This window comes from Salvelinus sp. IW2-2015, linkage group LG13, assembly GCF_002910315.2.
Source record: "Salvelinus sp. IW2-2015 linkage group LG13, ASM291031v2, whole genome shotgun sequence".
Classification (NCBI taxonomy): domain Eukaryota; kingdom Metazoa; phylum Chordata; class Actinopteri; order Salmoniformes; family Salmonidae; genus Salvelinus; species Salvelinus sp. IW2-2015.
In genome coordinates this window covers 46,837,815-46,859,568 of record NC_036853.1, presented here as the reverse complement: position 1 = coordinate 46,859,568, position 21,754 = coordinate 46,837,815, and the positions used below count along the sequence as shown (strand labels likewise).

The 21,754-nt window shown below is 40.8% G+C and overlaps 2 protein-coding genes across 4 annotated transcripts in view; both read right to left on the bottom strand.

The window, feature by feature from the left end:
- The window catches only part of LOC139028583 (uncharacterized), a 102,118-nt gene that overhangs the window by 79,361 nt on the left and 1,003 nt on the right, over positions 1-21,754 (bottom strand). The window contains exon 1 of one of the 3 annotated variants that reach the window (XM_070446387.1): positions 265-782. The exons of the other annotated variants lie outside the window; for them this stretch is intronic. Within the exon in view, the coding sequence (XP_070302488.1) occupies positions 265-553 (289 nt within the window). The 5' untranslated portion in view covers positions 554-782. Of the gene's footprint in view, positions 1-264; positions 783-21,754 lie in introns of those variants that run through there. 3 annotated transcript variants of the gene reach the window in all.
- LOC112081183 (uncharacterized) lies at positions 9,504-21,581 on the bottom strand. Its single transcript, XM_070446427.1, has 6 exons — positions 21,187-21,581; positions 18,141-18,317; positions 12,881-13,045; positions 12,594-12,705; positions 12,221-12,348; positions 9,504-11,804 (listed from the first exon to the last, which is right to left on the bottom strand). The coding sequence occupies exons 3-6, from the start codon at positions 12,968-12,970 to the stop codon at positions 10,863-10,865; spliced, it is 1,272 nt and encodes a 423-aa protein (XP_070302528.1). The 5' UTR covers positions 12,971-13,045; positions 18,141-18,317; positions 21,187-21,581; the 3' UTR covers positions 9,504-10,862.

Here is a 21,754-nt window from a genome sequence, read left to right as displayed (position 1 = left end):
TAACACTTCTCATAACTTCATGATATACTATTTATTGATTGATGRATTATGTTCCATGCATCATACTGTTTTCATTGAGTAAATAATAGGAAATGCAGTTAATSAAGAATATGGTTAGAATATGAAATTGTGTCTATCGTAAGGTAGCTAAATAATCAGGGGAATTGCATACTAGCCAAAAAACTGATCAAGACACCTCTGAACACATGTCCAGAGGGGAACGTGGCGACAGGCACTGAACTATACATTTTATGCTAAATGTACCTCTTGCCATTCCTCTGTATCGGTCCAGGATCTTGACACTACTCGTAGTACTCCCTGGGACGACGCGCTCCCGCATCATTGTCCTCTCTGCGCGCTCCCGTGCCACCTTCATTTCCAGTAGCTGTAGTTTRCTCCTCAGTGCCCCGTTTTCTTTCTGGCTTTGAGTTATTTCCAAACGAAACACTGCATAGTCGTCGTCTACGAGTTTACAGATGTCTGCCACGGCTGCATTCGCTAGCACCTCCATAATGGAGGCTATTTGAGTGTGAAAAACCATACAGTTAGCCATTGTTAGCGTTAACAGCTAGCTAGCGTTACTTATATAAAACCTATAATTTAAGTCCTGTTTCCAACGCAAATTAAACACTAACTTGAGTAAGGATGTGATGCTGTYCAGTTAAATTAGTCATATGTTGAGTTCTAGGGTGTTAATAAACGTGTAAATACAACAATAAAACGCTAACTTGGAAATTATTGTTCACTTCCGTTTACGACTTTTTCTTCGTGTGGTTTTCCGGGAGACTATCTTCTTCAGTTTTTAATTCCGGTTGGCATCCAATATTAACGTTGCCTTACCGCCATCAARTGGACTGGAGTATAAATGGGAAAAGAAAAATCCTGCCAACTAACCCAACATTTATTAAAACCCACCCCCATTCCACTATGTTGACCCTATCTGATCCTACACCAGGCTGACAGCCTGGGAGGACAGAACACTACCATTCAAAACACTAACTCTTCTGTAGTAAATTCTCATAATCCCAAGCACTTCTCTACAGCTGCCACCACAACACCTATTTTCTGTAATTTACATTCCATACAGTTGATAACCATGGAATTGAACACTAAAAAGCCAACCGTACGTTTCGTTCGTAGGCCTATCACTCTGTACTGGCAAAAGTCTACTACTCAACGGGAGCCTCTTAGGATCCCTCACCCTTGACTCATCCTCACTGCCTCAGCATACAACACCTTCTGAATGGACACTTTGTTGCCTTATGCTGACCTTCACAGGTCGTAGTGTGAATCGCACATTTTGTTCACAGGCCTGGGTGGARGGAACCCTTTCTCTCAAAATTCCCTGTAGTTCTTCTGTACTAAAAGCTCTGACACCCAAAAACTTACCTGCAGCTGCTACTACAAAATCAATCTTTGGGGATTTCCATTCCGTCTTTGCGGTACAATAATTGACCATAGCAATAAACACCAAGAAGCCAACCTTACTAAAGTACAAACTATTCGGGTCACTCTGTACTGGCTTACTACTCACAGGGATCCTCTCAGGCTCCTTCACCCTTAGCTGTCCATCCTCTACTTTCCTCACTGCCTCAGCATATGACACTTTCTGCGCTGCTSTATACCTGGCAACCTCAACCTGTCTCACTCGCACACAACATTTCTGATCCCCAGCAACATGGGCACCCCAACAATTGACACACACCTTGACACACACCTTTGTCCCACTGTAGGGGGTTCAGAACAAAAGCTCTCACCGGATAACTTACATCTCCTAACATCACTTTATCAGGTAATAACTCTGTATCAGAACTCTAAAGTACCGACAGGGTCACTTCAGTCTTGGGTTCTCCACCGGGTCTGCATCACACCAAACGGTGCGCCCCTTTACACTGAAGAGAAAGGACCTTATTGGTTGGCATCATAGCTCAAAGGGTGTGGTTAAATGAAATGGATATGTTCTTTGAAATAAGGTAGATTTGAGTCATTTAGCAGACAATCTTATCCAGAGAGACTTACAGTTAGTGCATTCATCTTAAGATAGCTAGGTAGGACAACCACATAGTTCAGTCATAGTAAGTACATTTTTCCTCAACAAAGAAGCTGTCAGTAAATTCAATAGGTACTGCTTATTACATTCACATAAAATCTCCTATGATCAGTATCTTTCAAGCCGAGTGCAGATCTGTTTAGAAAGAACAGTGTGTTAGCAAGAATAGAGTAGAAAAGAGTGGAGGCTCGTTCCATTTGATTTCAATTACTTTTTGAATCGACGCAAACTTTCTATACATATTTACACATGGTAGAGGTCAGAAAGGGACTTTTTGGACCTGATTGCCAAACATTTAGGAGATAGAGGTGCTTAAAGTTGATCCATTTTGCATACCCCACCATACCATGATACATCCCCCACTGGGCACAGATGTCAGTTCAACTGACATCTGATAGTTTTGATTTACATTTGGTTGATTTGTAAACTAAACTGAATTCAATGTGAAATCAACAATGTCATTGGATTTAGATTAAAAGTTGGGTGAAAAAAAACAGAGTTTAAGCGTTTTTAGGTAATTGACGTTAAAGGAGAAAAAAAGTTCATAATTTGTATAAAAAAATGTTTTCAATAAATGACTAAATAGTTTGACAARCCTGTTTGTAAGCTTTTAAATGATATCAAACTCAGCCGTTTATCTTTTCCAGTGATTAAGACATGGGTGTCTCATGGTATGGTGGGGTATGCAAAATGGGTCAACTTTGGGCAACTCTATCTCCTGAATGTTTTGGCACTCAGGTCCAAAAAGTAACTTTCTGACCACTTCTACCACGGGCAAATATTTATGGAAAGCTTCATTAAAATCAAAAGGGGTGCAGTTAAAAAGTGATTGAAATCAGATGGAATGACCCAAGACTGACTATTCCATTTACATCACCTCAGTAAGGTAAGTATTCAACTGTCCTTGTTCTAGTCTAAGTTTACTGTCTCTCTAAAAACATTTACTCAAGCCTGTTTCAAATGACAAGTTAACAAAGGGTTAATGAGGGGTATGTGGTTAATTACCCTCTTATCCCAAGACACTTCACATGATAACTATAATATGTCAGCTAAAGAAAGGTTCCCAGATATCCCCTGTGCAAATCAAATAATATCAAATTTATGGGTAATATACACATGGTTAGCAGATGATATTGCGAGTGTAGCGAAATACTTGTGCTTCTCGTTCCGACTGCAGAAATATCTAACAAGTAATATCTAACAATTCTACAACAAATACCTATACACACAAATCTAAGTAAAGGAATGGAATAAGAATATATAAATATATGGATGAGCAATATCAGAGTGCATAGGCTAAGATGCAATAGATAGTATAGAATACAGTATATACACTACCATTCAAAAGTTTGGTGTCACTTAGAAATGTCCTTGTTTTCCATGGAAACATACATGAAATGAGTTGCAAAATGAATAGGAAATATAGTCAAGATGTTGACAAGGTTATACATAATGATTTTTAATTTAAATAATAATTGTGTCCTTCAAACTTTGCTTTCGTCAAAGAATACTCCATTTGCAGCAATTACAGCCTTGCAGACCTTTGGCATTCTAGTTGTCAATTTGTTGAGGTAATCTGAAGAGATTTCATCCCATGCTTCCTGAAGCACCTCCCACAAATTGGATMGGCTTGATGGCACTTCTTACGTACCATACAGTCAAGCTGCTCCCACAACAGCTCAATAGGGTTGAGATCCGGTGACTGTGCTGSCCACTCCATTATAGACAGAATACCAGCTGGCTGCTTCTTCCCTAAATAGTTATTGCATAGTTTGGAGCTGTGCTTTGGGTCARTGTCCTGTTGTAGAAGGAAATTGGATCCAATTAAGTGCTCTCCACAGGGTATGGCATGGCATTGCAAAATGGAGTGATAGCCTTCCTTCTTCAAGATCCCTTTTACCCCATACAAATCTCCCACTTTACTACCACCAAAGCACCCTCAGACCATCACATTGCCTGACAGATGGCGTCAAGCACTCCTCCAGCATSTTTTCATTTTTCTGCGTCTCACGAATGTTCTTTGTGATATGAACACCTCAAACATAGATTCGTCTGTCCATAACACTTTTTRCCCCCAATCTTCCTCTGTCCAGTGTCTGMGTTCTTTTGCCCATCTTAATCTTTTCTTTTTATTGGCCAGTCTGAGATATGGCTTTTTCTTTGCAACTCTGCCTAGAAGGCCAGCATCCCGGGGTCGCCTCTTCACTGTTGACGTTGAGACTGGTGTTTTGCGGATACTATTTCATGAAGCTGCCAGTTGAGGACTTGTGAGGCATCTGTTTCTCAAACTAGACACTCTAATGTACTTGTCCTCTTCCTCAGTTGTGCTCCGGGGCCTCCCACTCCTCTTTCTATTCTAGTTAGAGCCAGTTTGTGCTGTTCTGTGAAGGGAGTAGTACACAGCGTTGTACAAGATCTTCAGTTTCTTGGCAATTTCTCGCATGGAATTTCTCAGAACAAGAATAGACTGACGAGTTTCAGAAGAAAGTTCTTTGTTTCTGACTATTTTGAGCCTGTAATCGAACCCACAAATGCTGATGCTCCAGATACTSAACTAGTCTAAAGAAGGCCAGTTGTATTGCTTCTTTAATCAGGACAAGAGTTTTCAGCTGTGCTAGCATAATTGCATAAGGGTTTTCTAATGATCAATTAGTCTTTTAAAATTATAAACTTGGATTAGCTAACACATCATGCCATTGGAACACAGGAGTGATGTTTGCTGATAATGGGCCTCTGTACACCTATGTAGATATTCCCTAACAAATCTGCCGTTTCCAGCTACAATAGTCATTTACAACATTAACAATGTCTACATTGTATTTCTGATCAATTTGATGTTATTTTAATGGACAATTTTTTTGCTTTTCTTTCAAAAACAAGGACATTTCTAAGTGACCCCAAACTTTTGAACAGTAGTATACATAAGAGATGAGTAATGCGAGATATGTAAACATTATTAAAGTGGCATTATTAAAGTGACTAGTGGGCAATGATTTCAAGTCTGTATGTAGGCAGCAGCCTCTCAAAGCTCAAACCACACTGCTATGATTTCTCCCCATTGTGGAGACTCCTAAAGGGATCTTCCTTTCCTGTAGCGGTCCTCATMAGAGCCAGTTTCATCATGGCGCCTTGATGGTTTTTGCGACTGCACTTGAAGAAACTTTCAAAGTTCTTGAAATGTTCCTGATTGACTGACTTCATGTCTGAAAGTAATGCAATGAACTGTCATTGCTCTTTATTATTTGAGCTGTTCTTGCCATAATATGGACTTGGTCTTTCTTCTTCTATACCACCCCTACCTTGTCACAACACAACTGATTGGCTCAAATGCATTAAAAAGGGAAGAAATTCCACAAATTAACTTTTAACAAGGAACACCTGTTAATTGAAATCATTCCAGGTGACTACCTCATGAAGCTGGTTGAGAGAATGCCAAGAGTGTGCAAAGCTGCCATCAAGGCAAAGGGTAGCTACTTTGATGAATCTCAAATAAAAATATATTTTGATTTGTTTAACACTTTTCTGGTTACTACATGATTCCATATGTGTTTCATAGTTTTGATGTCTTCACTGTTATTCTACAATGTAGAAAATAGTACAAATAAGAAAAACCTATTGAATGCGTAGGTGTGTCAAACTTTTGACTGGTACTGTGTGTATTATATTTATATATAATATATATAACAGTTGAAGTCGGAAGATTACACTACACTTATGTTGGAGTCATTATCTCGTTTTTCAACCACTCCAAGTTTTTTAAACAAACTATAGTTTTGGCAAGTCGTTTAGGGCATCTACTTTTGCATGACACAAGTCATTTTTCCAACAATTGCTTACAGACAGATTATTTCACTTATAATTCACTGTATCACAATTCCAGTGGGTCAGAAGTTTACATACATTAGTTGACTGTGCCTTTAAACAGCTTGGGAATATCCAGAAAAATTATGTCATGGCTTTAGAAGCTTCTGATAGGCTAATTGACATATTTGAGTCAATTGGAGGTGTACCTGTGGATGTATTTCAAGGCCTACCTTCAAACTCACTGCCTCTTTGCTTGACATCATGGGAAAATCAAAAATCAGCCAAGACCTCAGAAAAGAATTGCAGACCACCACAAGTCTGGTTCATTCCTGGGGCAATTTCCAAACGCCTGAAGGTACCACGTTCATCTGGCACAAACAATTAGGAGCAAGTATAAACATGGGACCACACAGCTGTCATCCGCTCAGGAAGGAGACGTGTTCTGTCTCCTAGAAGATGAACGTACTTTGTTGTGCAAAAGCGCAAATCAATCCCAGAACAACAGCAAAGGCTTGTGAAGATTGCTGGAGGAAAACAGGTACAAAAGTTATCTATATCACAGTAAAATGAGTCGTATATCGAATAACCTGAAAGGCAGCCTCAGCAAGGAAGAAGCCGCACTGCTCCAAACCACCATTAAAAGCCAGACTTACGGTTTGCACACTGCACATGGGGACAAAGATTGTACTTCTTGGAGAAATGTCCTCTGGTCTGATGAAACAAAAATAGAACTGTTTGGCCATAATGACCATCGTCATGTTGGAGGACAAGGGGGCACTCGCTTTGCAAACCGAGAACCCATCCCAACCGTGAAGCCGGGGGTGGAAGCATCATGTTGTGTGAAGGGTGCTTTGCTGCATGAGGGACTGGTGCACTTCACAATAGATAGCATCTGAGGCAGGAAAAGTATGTGATATATTGAAGCAACATCTCAAGACATCAGTCAGGAAGTTAAGCTTGGTTGCAAATGGTTCTTCCAAATGGACATGACCCAAGCATACTTCCAAAGTTGTGGCAAAATGGCTTAAAGGCAACAAAGTCAAGGTATTGGAGGTGGCCATTACAAGCCCTGACCTCAATCCTATAGAAACATTTGTGGGCAGAAACTGAAAAGAGTGGTGTAGAGGCAAAGGAGGCCTACAAACCGGACTCAGTTACACAAGCTCTGTCATAAGGAATTGGCCAAAATCACCCAACTTATTGTGGGAAGCTTGTGGAAGGCTACCCGAAACATTTGACCCAAGTTAAACAATGTAAAGGCAATGCTACCAAATACTAATTGAGTGTATGTCAACTTCTGACCCACTGCGGAATGTGATGAAGAAATAAAAGCTGAAATAAATCATTCTTCTCTACTATTATTCTGAATTTCACATAATTAAAAATAATTGGTGATCCTAACTGACCTAATAACGGGACATTTTTCCTCGGATTAACTGTCAGGAAATTGTTGAAAAACTGAGTTTAAATGTATTTGGCTAAGGTGTAATGTAAACTTCCGACTTCAACTGTATATGACACTGAACAAAAATATAAACGCAACATGTAAAGTATTGGTCCCATATTTCATGAGCTGAAACAATAGATTCCAGATTTTTTTCTCTCAAATGTTGTGCACAAATTCGTTTACTTCCCTGTTAGTGAGAATTTCTCCTTTGCCAAGATAATCCATCCACCTGACAGGTGTAGCATATCAAGAAGATGATTAAACAGCATGATCATTGCACAGGTGCACTTTGTGCTGGGGACAATAAAACGCCACTCTWAAATMTGCAGTTTTGTCACATAACACGTTGCCACAGATGTCTCAAATTTTGAGGGAGCGTGCAATTGGCATGCTGACTGCAGGAATGTCCACCAGAGCTGTTGCCAGATAATTTAATGTTAATTTCTCTACCATAAGCCGCATCCATAGTCATTTTTGAGAATTTGATAATGGCCTCACAACCGCAGACCACGTGTATGGCATCGTGTGGGTGATCGGTTTGCTGATGTCAACGTTGTGAACAGAGTGTCCCATGGTGGTGTTGGGGTTATGGTATGGGCAGGCATAAACTATGTACAACGAACACAATTGCATTTCATTAATGGCAATTTGAATGCACAGYGATACCGTGATCAGATRGTGAGGCCCATTGTCGTGCCATTCATCCGCTGCCATCACCTCATATTTCAGCATGATAATGCACAGCCCCATGTCGCAAGGATCTGTACACAATTCCTGGAAGCTGAAAATGTCKGTTTTTGCATGGCCTGCATATTCACCAGGCATGTCACCCATTGAGCAAGTTTGGGATGCTCTGGATCGGCGTGTACGACAGCATGTTCCAGTTCGCTTGCTGTTYGCCATCTCTTTTAAAATAATGGCTGTGAAACATTGTTGCATTTAAACTTTAGATCACCTGTTAATGTGATGAACACGATAAAACATTTTTGCAATGGTAAGTAGGCATAATAGCAGATTTGTTCATTTCATTTTGGAAATGAAATGGTTGTGCTTCTGTATTGTTATGATTTCATGGCACCTACTGGAGTGAATGGGTTGCTTATTCTTTTAACATTAGGGACWGTACGTTATTTATAAATYAGATTTACCTGGAGAAAATCGGACCTCAAATGAAAATGGATGGCCCTCCCTTCAGTAAAATATATTTTTGCCCGACCCACCCCGAATGCCTGAAAAAAAACATGTGACTCTCCCCTATACCCCAAATAATAATTAAAACAAAGTGGGTAGCAGAGAACATGCCTATCGTTTACCAGGGATTAACACCGGTAACGGGTTCCCAGAACTGTCCCGGCACCACTCTTCACATTTCCAGAAAAAAGACCTGGGAAATTACAAAATGTTTATCTATACAAGCCATAATGTTAAATAAKATTATATTTACACTTACTTTAGTTGTACGTGCTGTTGGTCCTTTACYGTAGCTGGAAGTGGATAGGGTATACACAGGAAAGTGTTGTTTACCTGACTTTTTGCGGTGCCGGTAGGTTCTATCACTTGTATTTTCAATCACTTGGCGCATTGCACGTGATGCACAATATGTAAACAATAGCCGAATGTAGTCAACCGGAGCACCTTTCCTCTCAATCATCTGGAAGTGTTTGCTGTTCGGTCTATGGTTCGGTTAGGGTTACCCATATTGTGCAAGTGTTTGTCAAGTGTGAATTGCATCAGTATTGAAAATAAAAACTGGAAATACAAACCGATATAAAGACCAGCGTACAGAATGTCAGGTTGATAATACTAATACTTCCCTGTGGATATTTTGAATCAGATTACCTCCGACATATGGACAAAATCAGCGGACAACAGGTAAAGTCAGTTGAAATGAAGTTTGTTCAACATTCTGACTTGTAATGGGACTGTTCATGAATGCTGAGCCTACATGTTAGAGACCAGTGCGTAAGTATTTCACTCTTGGATTCTAAAAGAGGCAACCACACTGCTAACCTTATGCCTAACTCGAACCTTAAAGACCAAAAAGTACATTTTTGTTTTCATGAACTTTCACGATATAGGCAATCTTTACTTTGTGGCTGTGGAATATAGTGGAAACCCTTTCCAAGCTCAGAGCAGTCAGTAATTGACCTAAAACAAATGACTGGCTAGATCCCATCTGTGGCAAGGACAGAAACCTAGAGGTTAGAAGGAAGCCACGGAGACTAAGGCCATTTTAATTCTAAATGATAAACAAGCTAATCAAAATCYACACATCAAAAGGACAACATGAATTCTCATGTATCAACAGATTTGATCACCTAATAATAGCACATAAAGGAACATGTACCACCTGACTATGCCAAATAATGTTGTTTTTTTGGGGGGGGGGTGTTATAGCCCGAGTACCAGTCTCTTTAGCTAACATTCCACTCCTGCCATTTTCAAATATGAAAATTCTATCATGACCTGGAGGTTAACAGATGAGTGGATCTTTAGCTAACATTCCACTCCTGCCATTTTCAAATATGAAAATTCTATCATGACCTGGAGGTTAACAGATGAGTGGATCCTGATTAGATAAACCTCACAGCTATCCTCCAATCACAAATATTATCTAAATATTGGAACTGTCGACCCCCCCACACAGAACACGTTGGTATCCGGTTGCTAAGCATTCGTTCTTTGTTTGTCCATACGTAACCAGTCTGCCAAGTTGTTAGCTCAAATCTAGATTCAAACTAAATACATATTGCTTTTTTAACCACAAAGCCTCTTGCATAGCGAACAGCAACATTTTAGATTTTGACGTTGTTATATTCCTATTTTCGAGGCTCCACATGTCGTGGGAAAGGCCAGTCTCTTTGGCAATGACATGGAYTGGAAAGTTAGCTAAAAAGACTGGTACCCAGACTAGGAGTGTTATAAAAACGAGGGACATTATATTTGTTATGAAGATAACATAGGCAAAACCAAATTCAGAGGGTGAATATAGGGTGTGTTCGTACGTAAATTCAGAGCATTGGCAAATTGTCCGTTCGTAAATTCAGAGCGCACACTGGACACTGGCAGAGGAGTAGAGTTGATCCGTGCGTTCTGACATCACAACGGCAGTCAAGCACCCATGCTAACTGGCTGAAGTTGGCTAGCTTGCTAGCTACTTCCAGAAACAAATAAGAGAACACCTCACTCTGACCATTTTATTTGCCATAACAGAGCTGGTTAGGCTGTTTTCATGTTATCTAGAGCGTTGGTGACTAACTGCTGCAGGCAACAATTTAATGTCGTTTTTTTGCCAACGTTTACTGACACCAGTCATTAAATTGGAGTAGATAGCCAGAGTGAGTTTACGTACGAACCGATAGTGTTACACTTCAATTACAACGTTTTTTTACAATGCCAGCACACCAAACAAGTCTGTATCATGTGAGTGTACCCAGATGCTCAACTGAAGGAATTAGTAATCCCCAAAAAACTCTTACCCCAGGACACTTCACATGATAACTGGAATATTTCAGCTAAAGAATGGGTCCCAGACATCCCCTATGTAGCCTACATCTCAAGCTATGATTTCTCCCCATTGTGGACACTCCTATGTCTGATGAGGTTACTAAGGAAGGAAAAGCTCTTGTAACACAGCTTACACATGAAGGGCCTCTCCTTGGTGTGAACGGTCTGGTGCTGCTTCACATAGTTCACCTTAGCAAAACGCTTCCCACACGTGGGGCAGGCATACGGCTTGTCAGCGTCTGTCCTAATGCTCGGCCTCCCACATTGTGACCCAATGACACCAGAGGAGGTAGAACCAGGAGCCACCACCCTCAGGGGGTTAGTCTTTGAGCTCCTACCTTGACCTCTAGCCATTGTTTGGGTGTTGTTGGGATTGTGTGCTGTGTTATAGGCTAGGTACCTCTTGTGATGAACACCCATTCTGACCCTGTCTGTATTAGTGGGGTAACCATGAGGTAACTGAGGAAAGCTAGACCCAGGTCCAGGCTTTCTATGAACCCAGRCACCAGGCATTAGACAAGACCCTGAAGGAGAAGACAGACCTGCTGATAGACTACCACTAGGGGGGTCMCCCACCACTCTCTGTGAAGGCTGAAGCTCAGGGTGACCTGCTCTGTTCATCATGGATACTGTGGTGTTTGTATCATAGGAACAGCAGGGTCTATCTCTATCAGCCCCAGTCCCTGCTTCATCCCTGCACTGAGACTGTGAAGAGAAGGGTCTGGGCTGCAGACTGGATCCCTGACTGGAGGCTCTGTCTCTCTGATGACCACCAGGACTGAGGTTGTTCAGTCCACCTGTCCACTGGTTGTGTTCTGTGTGSTGGTGGAGTCTCTGTCCCTTGTGGTTCGATCCTTGTACCGACTCGGGAAGGAAGAGCAACGGCTCCTGATCCATGGTTCTGATCCGGGGCCAGGGTTTGTGACCAGCTGCTTCAGAGGTCAAGTCTCTCCCGCTAGCAACACTGGACATCAGCAGGTCCTCATGGACTGCAGACTTTAAACACAAATTGTACAGAATAACATAAAGGTTTATGTAAGAAGCTCTTTGCTGTACACAGAAAAACATGACATGAAATTATTAAATGTTAACCACAGTCTAGCCCATCTCTAACACTGTGATTCAAGTACCTAATAATATGGAGCCATTGGAGTTTATTATAAATAAATACATATAAATAATGTCCATATGTGTTGGTTCAAGAATGAAGTATAATGTTTGGGTTCAGGACAGAGCATCGCTAGCAGTGTCTGTTCTCTCCCCGCGCATACAGACACACCTCAAATCTACACCTTATCCAGTCTGTTGTCAGTTTGGTTGTTGTTTTGTGTTCTGGGTGTTTTGTGTTTCTGGWTGTGGTTAACAGTGTTGTTCKCCAGCCCAGAGTTGAGGACGCTGTCCCATCCACTGACCTCCACTATGTCGCCTCTGATCCTGGCCTGCTCGGGGATGTCATCCCCCGGGCCCTTGGCTGCACCAGTCTGGGTCTGGGGATCCAAGATGGCCGCCCAGGCTCCTCTGTTAGCCTCTAGCCAACTACCTACAGAAAGAGGTTAGAAAATAGATTTTACAAACATGGAAGAGAACTCTACATTTGGATTTTTTTTGTTGTCAATTACCTGGTTAAGTTCATACATTATAACGTGTGGTTTTGTATGTAAACACAAGTTGTATCGATAAAAACATTTGAATTAAGAAAATTAAGAAAAAAACTATAGCTAGACACATCACTATTCCCATTGAAGATCTATTACTGTATGAAGGCTATATGTATTTCTCCCTTACCTTGCTCCCCCATCTTTAGTCCACTCAGCTGATCAATGCTCTCTGGTCCATCTTCTATTGTCTCCTCTTTGACCAGCAGCAGATCAGGCTTCCCATCCTCCATGTCTACTGACTGTAAGAGATACAAAGTGAGAGGATGTTGGATCAAGACATCTGATATGAGCGCCCTGCTATGGAGCATCTTCTGATTGGGCAAAGGCATGGTACCACAGCTCTCCTCCTCTGAGACACTTTGTGGATATAGGCCCTGACCTAATACCATTCAGCCAGTAGTTTAGTGGGCTCACCTCAGGGAGACTGTGTGTGGTCCTGTGCTGCTCAGCTGGTTCCTCTGTGGGTTCAGGAGGAGGTGTAGTCTMGTTGTCCTCTATGACCATGGTCCCCTCAGGGTTCCCCAGACCCTCCTCACACCCCTCCTCCTTTACCAGCAACACCTCTGGACCCTCCTCCTCCTGGAAGAGAGAGGTGATACAGATTACACAGACATACACTCCCTCAGGTACGTACACACAGATAATAAACACACTTTCAACATGGAGTGTTTACCCATCCCCACTACGTTTAAGTCCTGTACTGTAGTTACAGAATGACTTCATTGTTGTTAAACCCATCATGGTGGACATAAATATGATGTTGTGGGTAAATATAAGTCAAAAGTCATCAGACAAACCTGACTAAARTATTTTGACGTGTGCAGTAGATGTTTGTTAGTGTGTGGGAATGTGTAGGTATATTTACTAAGTGTTTATTGGTTATAAAGTACTGTCAGTGTATGCAGCATAGGGTGTGATGAGACGTTTACTAAAGGGAGTCTCAATGAAAAGTCCCATTTTGTGTTTATTAACCCTTTACACTGCCTACAGAGACTCCAGAAAGTAGTCATTTTCCACAATTTGTTGTATTACAGCCTGAATGCAAAATGTATCAAATGTAGATTTTTTTTGTCACTGGCCTACATACAAATACCCCATAATGTCAAAMTGGAATTATGATTTTAGAAATTCTTACAAAATGTATAAAAATGAAAAGCTGAAATGTCTTGAGTAAATAAGTATTGAACCACTTTGTTATGGCAAGCCTAAATAAGTTAATGAGTGAACATTTGCTTAATTAACAAGTCACATAATAAGTTGCATGGACTCTGTATGTAATAGTGTTAAACATGATCTTTTAACTCTCAGTACCCCACAGGTTTTCCAATGACTCGCAAATAAGGGCACCTATTGGTAGATGGGAAGAAAAAAAAAGAAGCAGACATTGAATATCCTTTTGAACATGGTGAATTTATTAAATTACACTTTGGATGGTGTATAAATACACCCATATACAGGAGTCCTTCCTAACTCAGTTTCTGGAGAGGAAGGAAACCTCTCAGGGATTTCACCATGAGGCCAATGGTGCCTTTAAAAATMGAGTTTAATAGCTGTGATAGGAGAAAACTGAGGATGGATGAACAACATTGTAGTTACTCCACAGTACTAACATAATTTACAGAGTGAAAAGGAAGCCTGTAAAGAATAAAAAGTATTCCAAAACATGAATCCTGTTTGCAACAAGGCACTAAAGTAATACTGCAAAAAATGTGGCAAAGCAATTATTTGTTTGTCCTGAATCAAAGTGTTATGTTTGGGGCAAATCCAGTACAACACATTACTAAGTACCACTCTCTATATTTTCAAGCATAGTGGTGGCTGCATCATGTTGTGGGTATGCTTGTCATCACTAAGGACTGGYGAGTTTTTCAGGATAAATAAGAAACAGAACAGAGCTTAGCACAGGCAAGTGCCTAGTTTCCACCAGATACTGGGAGATTAATTCACCTTTCAACAGGACAACAACCTAAAGCATAATGCCAAATCTACACTGGAGTTCCTTACCAAAAAAACAGTGAATGTTCCAGAGTGCCCGAGTTACAGTTTTGTAAATCTACGGCAAAACCTGAAAATGCTTGTCTAGCAATGATCAACAACCAATTTGACGGAGCTTCAAATAATAAAAACAAATGGGCAAATGTTGCACAATCCAGTTGTGTAAATCTCTTAGAAAATGACCCAGAAAGACTCAAAGCTGTAATCGCTGCCAAAGGTGCTTGCTTTACAAAGTATTGACTCAGGGGTGTGAATACTTATGTAAATTAGTTATGTCTGTATTTKATTTTTAATATATTTGCTAACATTTTGGAAAACATGTTGTTTTCACTTTGTCATTATGGGGTATTGTGTGTAGATGGGTGAGAAAAATATATATTTTGAATTCAAGCTGTAACAACAAAATGTGGAATAAGTCAAGGGGTATGAATACTTTCTGAAGGCACTGGATAATGATAGGGCTAAATTGAAATGTTTCTTACAGAAGAAATATGAAATGCATAAGCATGGTAGCAATTGAAAGGGAACAGTTTTGAGATTATGGAAACTGTTGCYTCCAAAGTAAAGGACACAACAGTTCACCTAACACAATATTGAATCGCAACATTACACTGTTGACTTGATGTGCATTTTACATTTACTGTACTTTTCACCGCATTTGTTGATAACAAAATCAGAAAATACTCTTGATTCATTCAGTAACATGACAAGAATATTCCTGGAAAATGTGGGGTATGTGCAACATAAGACAGAAAAATGACAAGGGTTTGAGTGAGAGGTCTAACTGCTGACTCCAAGTGGACACACACCACTCAAAAGTGTGCACAGTTCCTACGTAATTTCAATGCACTTTTATGACTCAAAGAACAGTCTCCAACTACAAGGTGCTTTTTTGTTGCTCTCCTAGCTGTGCCGTTAAAGAAACTGCAGCAAGCACACTTGTCGCAATCCAAAACCGGACCATTTTAAATGGCAACCTGGGTGAGGTGGGCATCAATTGAAAGCTTGTTTTATTGCCAACATGATTAACTAAGTTATAAAATATGATATTACAGTGTTAGGCTTTCACAAGACAATTCAGAGAAACAGATCGTAATTTTGGTGAGCATAGAACGGAGTCATGAGTGCATTCAGGTGCATGTTCCGTGGCTAATAGACACACTCATTTTGTTCAGAACAGCTTCTGAAATCATGTCATCTTGTAACTGTACATCAAACATAGGGATCATAAACATTGACACTGTAAACAGTGTACAAAACATTAGGAACACCTTCCTACTGTTGAGTGGCACCCCCMTTTGCCCTCAGAACAGCCTCAATTCGTCGGGCATGGACTCTACAAGGTGTCGAAAGCGTTCCACAGGGATGTTGGCCCATGTTGACTGCAATGCTTCCCACAGTTGCGTTAAGTTGGTTGGATCTCCTTTGGGTGGTGGACCATTCTTGATACACAAGGGAAACTGTWGAGRGTGAAAAACCCAGCAGCGTTGCAGTTCTTGACACACTCAAACCCGTGCGCCTGGCACCTACCAAACACTGTTCAAAGGTATTTTAATATTTTGCCTTGCCTATTCACCTTCTGAATGACACACAAACATAATCCACTTCTCAAGGCTTAAAAATACTTCTTTAACCCGTCTCCTCCCATTCATCTACACTGACTGAAGTAGATTTAACAAGTGACATCAATAAGGAATCATAGCTTTCACCTGGATTCATCTGGTCAGTCTGTCATGGACAGAGTGTTCCTAATGTTTTGACACTGTGTACATGACATGAGTTTTATGGTATGGAAATGTGAAGTGCACATTTGGACTTATGAGTGTTTGGCTTGCTTGTATGACGTCAAAGCTGTATTTATTATAATCCTTAACATCTCATCTTTCAAAATACATAGAGTCCTCTTAATTCACTGCATTTCCTTCATTCAGACAACAACAAAAAGTTTCCCAATTAGTGGGAGGGATGGGTGCAACTTGTCACGTGTTGTGCTCAAGTTCAGAACAGCTGTCAGTCAAAACCCATACAGAGCCTGAGCACTGACGTCATTTATAGCATGTTACTGTACAGCCACTGTCGTTACAATTTAGGTGCTTATCAGTGCCCAAATCTGCCACTTTCAACCCGTATACAGGTACGAGTCTAAAGGGCTAAACATAAACAAGTGTTAAATGCACCATATGAAAACCACACATACACYTCTCAACAAAAAAATKAACATGAATTTTCTCATTAAAAGTGTCTTGGGAAAAAAATAGAAGTAGTTAAATGGAAGTAATGAAACATCATACACAGTACAAACACAACATGTAACGGACTTTTAAGGCTTATATATGCCTTAGAAATCACACAATGTTTGGATGCAATATTCTACTAAGGAATATTCAACAGTAACATCTGTTASTCTTGTTATTCCAAATGCATCTGTGGATATGTTCTGTTGACAACAATGAAAATTCAYCTTTGTCTTTAATGCAGGTTTTGATCTAAACGTCAGACGCTACAGTATCAAGTAGAAATGGTTATGATCTTTGTCAGGGTTGTTCCAACTAGGCACCACACCTGACCAACTAAGCTAATTGATCAGTTCAGTGACTGCCTAAATTCAACACACCTGGTCTTCAAGGTCAGTTAAATCAAAAAATGAAGTGCCTGTGGCACTCCAGGACCAGGGTTGCCTACCCCTGTTCTATGTTATAGAGTGGAATGTTTTTTCTGCCGGTGTACCCTGAGGTAGCTACGCAAACAGCCTTTCTTCCATGTGGATCTTCAGGTGCATCTTCAGCTGGTCCTGGCGGGAGAACCTCTTCTCACACTGGGGGCATCTAAAGGGTTTCTCCCCTGTGTGGACCCTCTGGTGCCTCTTCAGGTCACCAGCCTGGGCGAAGCGCATGTGACACTGGGTACATTTGAAGGGTTTCTCCCCTGTGTGGACCCTCTGGTGTCTCTTCAGGGTGCCAGCTTGGGCGAAGKGCATGTGACACTGGGTACAGATGAAAGATTTCTCCTCTGTGTGGACCCTCTGATGGATCTCTGACTCCTGGGTGCAGCTGAAGTCTTTGTTACAGAACTTGTAGAGGAACCGTTTATCTTTAGTATTGCCTGATGTTGCTCCCCCTCCCCGAGCCTGGGCTCTAGCCCTGTCGTTTGAGTTCAATATCTGATRGAAACGGACACGGTTGTTTGAATCGGAAGGCCCCATCGATGTGGACACTGGGTCGTGACCGCTGAATGCGTGTAAAGGGGAGTGGGTCGCGACATTTGGATTTGTCTCTAAGCTTTGACTATCTGCATTCCATGTGAGAGGAACATCGCCCTCCACTTTCACAGTCACTTTATCTACAACCAGACCCTTTACGCACCCTTCAGAGTATACACTACTACTGTACTGGTTCCAGTCCCCTCTAGACAGATCAGTCTGTGTCTCTAAACCTGAGGGCATGTTGCCAGGGTCCATCCCTGTAGCGTAAGAACAAGACGGATCATTGCCAGTCTCTAACACGTCACCTGAGTGGTTACCGTAAAGTAAATACTCTGAGCCGGGAGCAGTACAGCCCAGTGGCCCTAGTCTCTCTGGGTCTGATATGTGGTCAGATCCTGTGTGCAAAAGCCTTTGTGTTACAGTTAAAGTCTCTGTGTCGGTCTCTGACTTGAAGACGGCGTTCAGCGTTCCACTGACCTCCGTGATGCTGCGTCGCGTCCTGGGCTGCGCTGGGGCGGTGGTAGAGTCCTCCGTGGCTACAGGGGGTGCTACTCCAGCCGCTGCTCCAGTCTGGATGTCTCTGCTGTGTTGTAGCTCATTTCCTTCAGACCTCTCCTGCTTAACCCCAGGARCTGCAGCCTCTGCATCTGCAGACTGACACAAGAAGGCTGCGTTTAGACAGCAGCCCAAAATCTTTTTCCCCCACTAATTGGTCTTTTGACCAATGAGATCAGCTAGGAAAAATATCTGATGTGAAAAGATGTGATGTGATTGGTCAAAAGACAACAATGACAACAATGTTGTAGGGACGTCTCACAAGCTCCCCTATGGGTCGTTCCATTTGCCCAAAGTTGCCCCATTTTGCATACCCCACCATACCATGAGACATCCATGTCTTAATCACTGGGAAAGATAAACGGTTGAGTTTGATATCATTTAAAAGCTTACAAACAGGGMTGTCTATTTTTTTATGTATTGAAAAATTTAAATATTTTCCTTTAACACCAATTATCTAAAAAAGTCAACTTTTCTTGCATACGTTGTAGCTTAGACTATTTTACATCATCTGAGGTGTTTGTGTTGTYCCAGTCAWCAGTTGAGGCACAGCATGCTCTTGAAAACAGGGTGGTGGGTGTCATGTTTTGACTGATAAATGCACTAYAATGGGAATACAATTTCAACTTTCAATTGGTACCAAAAAAAATGGTTGGCGGTCCATACATCAGAGAATGTTGACTTGAATGGGAATATCAGATGTTTTATATTATACTGTGAATCATCCATAGGAAACCTAWTGAAATCATAGAAATATAGATAACAGAATATACATTCTTAAGTTGACATTAAACTGTGAATTGACAGTCAGCTATCCTTGTGGTAGTAATTGGAAGTTTAAATGCCCACACCAGTAGAAAAACTTTTTRGAGCTGAAAGATGATGYCCATAGCTTACCCATGATTTTGCACAATGATTTAAGTCAATAAGTCACTGTTTTAGTCAAAGTATGATATATTTGGGCTTGTAGTGACAAATCTTAACTGCCCACTTTGTGCAAATCCGTGTGAATGCGGTGTGTTTTCCTATGATATGACATACAAATGCTTTTCAAACTACGTTTCATTTCAGGGCTGGTTTTATTTGAATGTTACCACCCACCAGCATGGCATTGTTCATTAATCAGAAACAGCTGCAAAATTATTCCCATTTGCGACTGAGATGAGACAAACAGCCTTGTGTCTATATTAAATATACATATATCTGAACATTTTATAAATGGTATAATTGTGTGACATGTTAGCATTATGCAAACCCGTCGCCCCAAAATGAATGGTTTTGGCCACTAAAGTTTTGCTTCACTTTACACTATACTGCTTTGATTGTTGTAACGTTAGCTAGAAACCACAAGTGTCTATCCAGATAATGAAAAGGCACCCGTGAAAGTAAAATTCAAGGAACTTATAGTTAGTTACATGCTGGCCCTAAAATGAACACCCGCCACCTGCGGGTAGACTTTGGCGTGTAAGAGGTCTCTTTCACCAGCCACGTTGGCGGGTGGCCATGGCTCAACAGTGCGAGCATTTTTCTTGCATTTGTGAATAACAGTTTGTGAATAACAGTAAAGTATGATCACATTTATAGTAAAATAAATGCTGCATTAGCTGTTTTCAAAGTACTTCCGTCGTTTTGTTTCATAGCTGGTAAATTAAATCGCACAAAGTCAAAGAACTACGAATGCTATATAGCCTATTCCACCTCGCCCTTCCTGGCTGGAAGCTGTGCCCACGTTTAGAGCTGAGTGAAATATAGATTTTTAGAAAAGCTGCGCGCAGGCATAATAGTTGGTGTAATTAATTTGAAACAAAAGTCTACTGAAGTGAGACTTTGTCCTTGTGTTTCTTGGCTATTTAAATTATTTTGTACACAAGCTAGTTTGCCAATGAACAAAGTCATTGTGGCCTATACTTTCACTTCCAGTGAGAACCATGAGCACGAGCTGACTTGGCTTTGCTGTAGCAGCAGCCGAAGCCTACCAGCAGCCTACCTAGCTACCAAAGGTTGCAACGTGTCCATAACAATGTAGAAAAACGCATAACAGCTATCTTTCAATAGTTACCCATATTACCGGAGCCTCATCTTATTATTTCTAACTATTTATATAGCGGATTTGGCCACAATTTATGGAAGATGCCAAAACTTTGGCGATGACGAAGTCAAAGATAGGCCAGTGGTTTCCATCTGTGGCAATGTTTTCCCTAAATAAAATGTTATGACAAATCCAGCTCCAGAACCAGACATAGCTAATATTTTGAATATGGTGTAGTAAAAAAATACAAAACAGCATCAACAAATAACATTAGCTAGCTAGATAAGTTTAGCATGCTAGGTAGCTACACTGACAGTGCCCTATTTGTCAGTGCCCCAGCCTGTCATTTTAATTAAGTAGCCTTTGTCATATTTCGGAGGTGGAACTTAAATGTGCATTTCCTTTTTAGGACAGGAAATTACGTTGAAATAGTAGTAGCAACTTCTAATTAAAATGTCAATGGTGTACCAGCTAAATTGCAGTGGTCTGAATGGATAGGTCAATTCTATGAATTATATTTKTATAATTCAAATGACACCCACCATGTTTTCAAGAGTATGCTGTGTCTCAACTGATGGTGGGCACAACACAAACACCGCCAATTATGTAAATTAGGGTCTAAGTTGAATTACCACCCTGCTTGTAAGCTTTAAAATTATATTATACTCAACTGTAATTTTTTCCCCAGTAGTAAAGACATGGATGTCCCATGGTATGGTGGGGTATGCAAAATGGGTCAACTTTGAGCACCTCTATCTCCTGAATGTGTATGGAAAGTGCTGTTCAAATCAAAAGGGGTGCAGTCAGAAAGTGATTGAAATCAAATGGAACGATGTAAGCAAGTGAATAGCTGAGGGGAGCATTTCTGAAGAAAAAAAAAATCAGTACACATTTGATTTACAAAGTAACTAATTGTTAATGCAACACTATTACACTAACCTCTATTACGATAACGTGCTGGGTTGAGGTTCCACTCCCCTCATCAACAGTGATTGGTTGGTCTTCTCTCCATGTATTGTGTCCCGCTGGCTTCACAAAGCRCCTGTGGCCTCCAGTGAGATGTCCTTCACCTGAGACAGTGATTGAGGGAAAAGAGGTGGTTAGGTAAGCTACTGTCAATGCTCAACGCTATATTGTACACTGTGGACACGGTCTAGAATTGGCGAGGATGTAAGGTAACACTTCTCATAACTTCTTGACATACTATTTATAGGTCAATTGATTATATTCCATGCATCAAATAGAAAATGCWGAAAATCTGGTTAGAATATTATATTGTGTCTTTGGTGTCTCAAGGCCATCAGACTGCTAAACAGCAATCACTAACTCAGAGAGGCTGCTGCCTACATTGAGACCCAATCACTAGTCACTTTATACAATGCCACTCTAAATAATGCAACTTTAATAATGTTTACATATTTTACATTACTCATATCACATGTATATACTGTATACATCTATTGCACCTTGCATATGCCGCTCATCCATATACTTTCATGTACATATT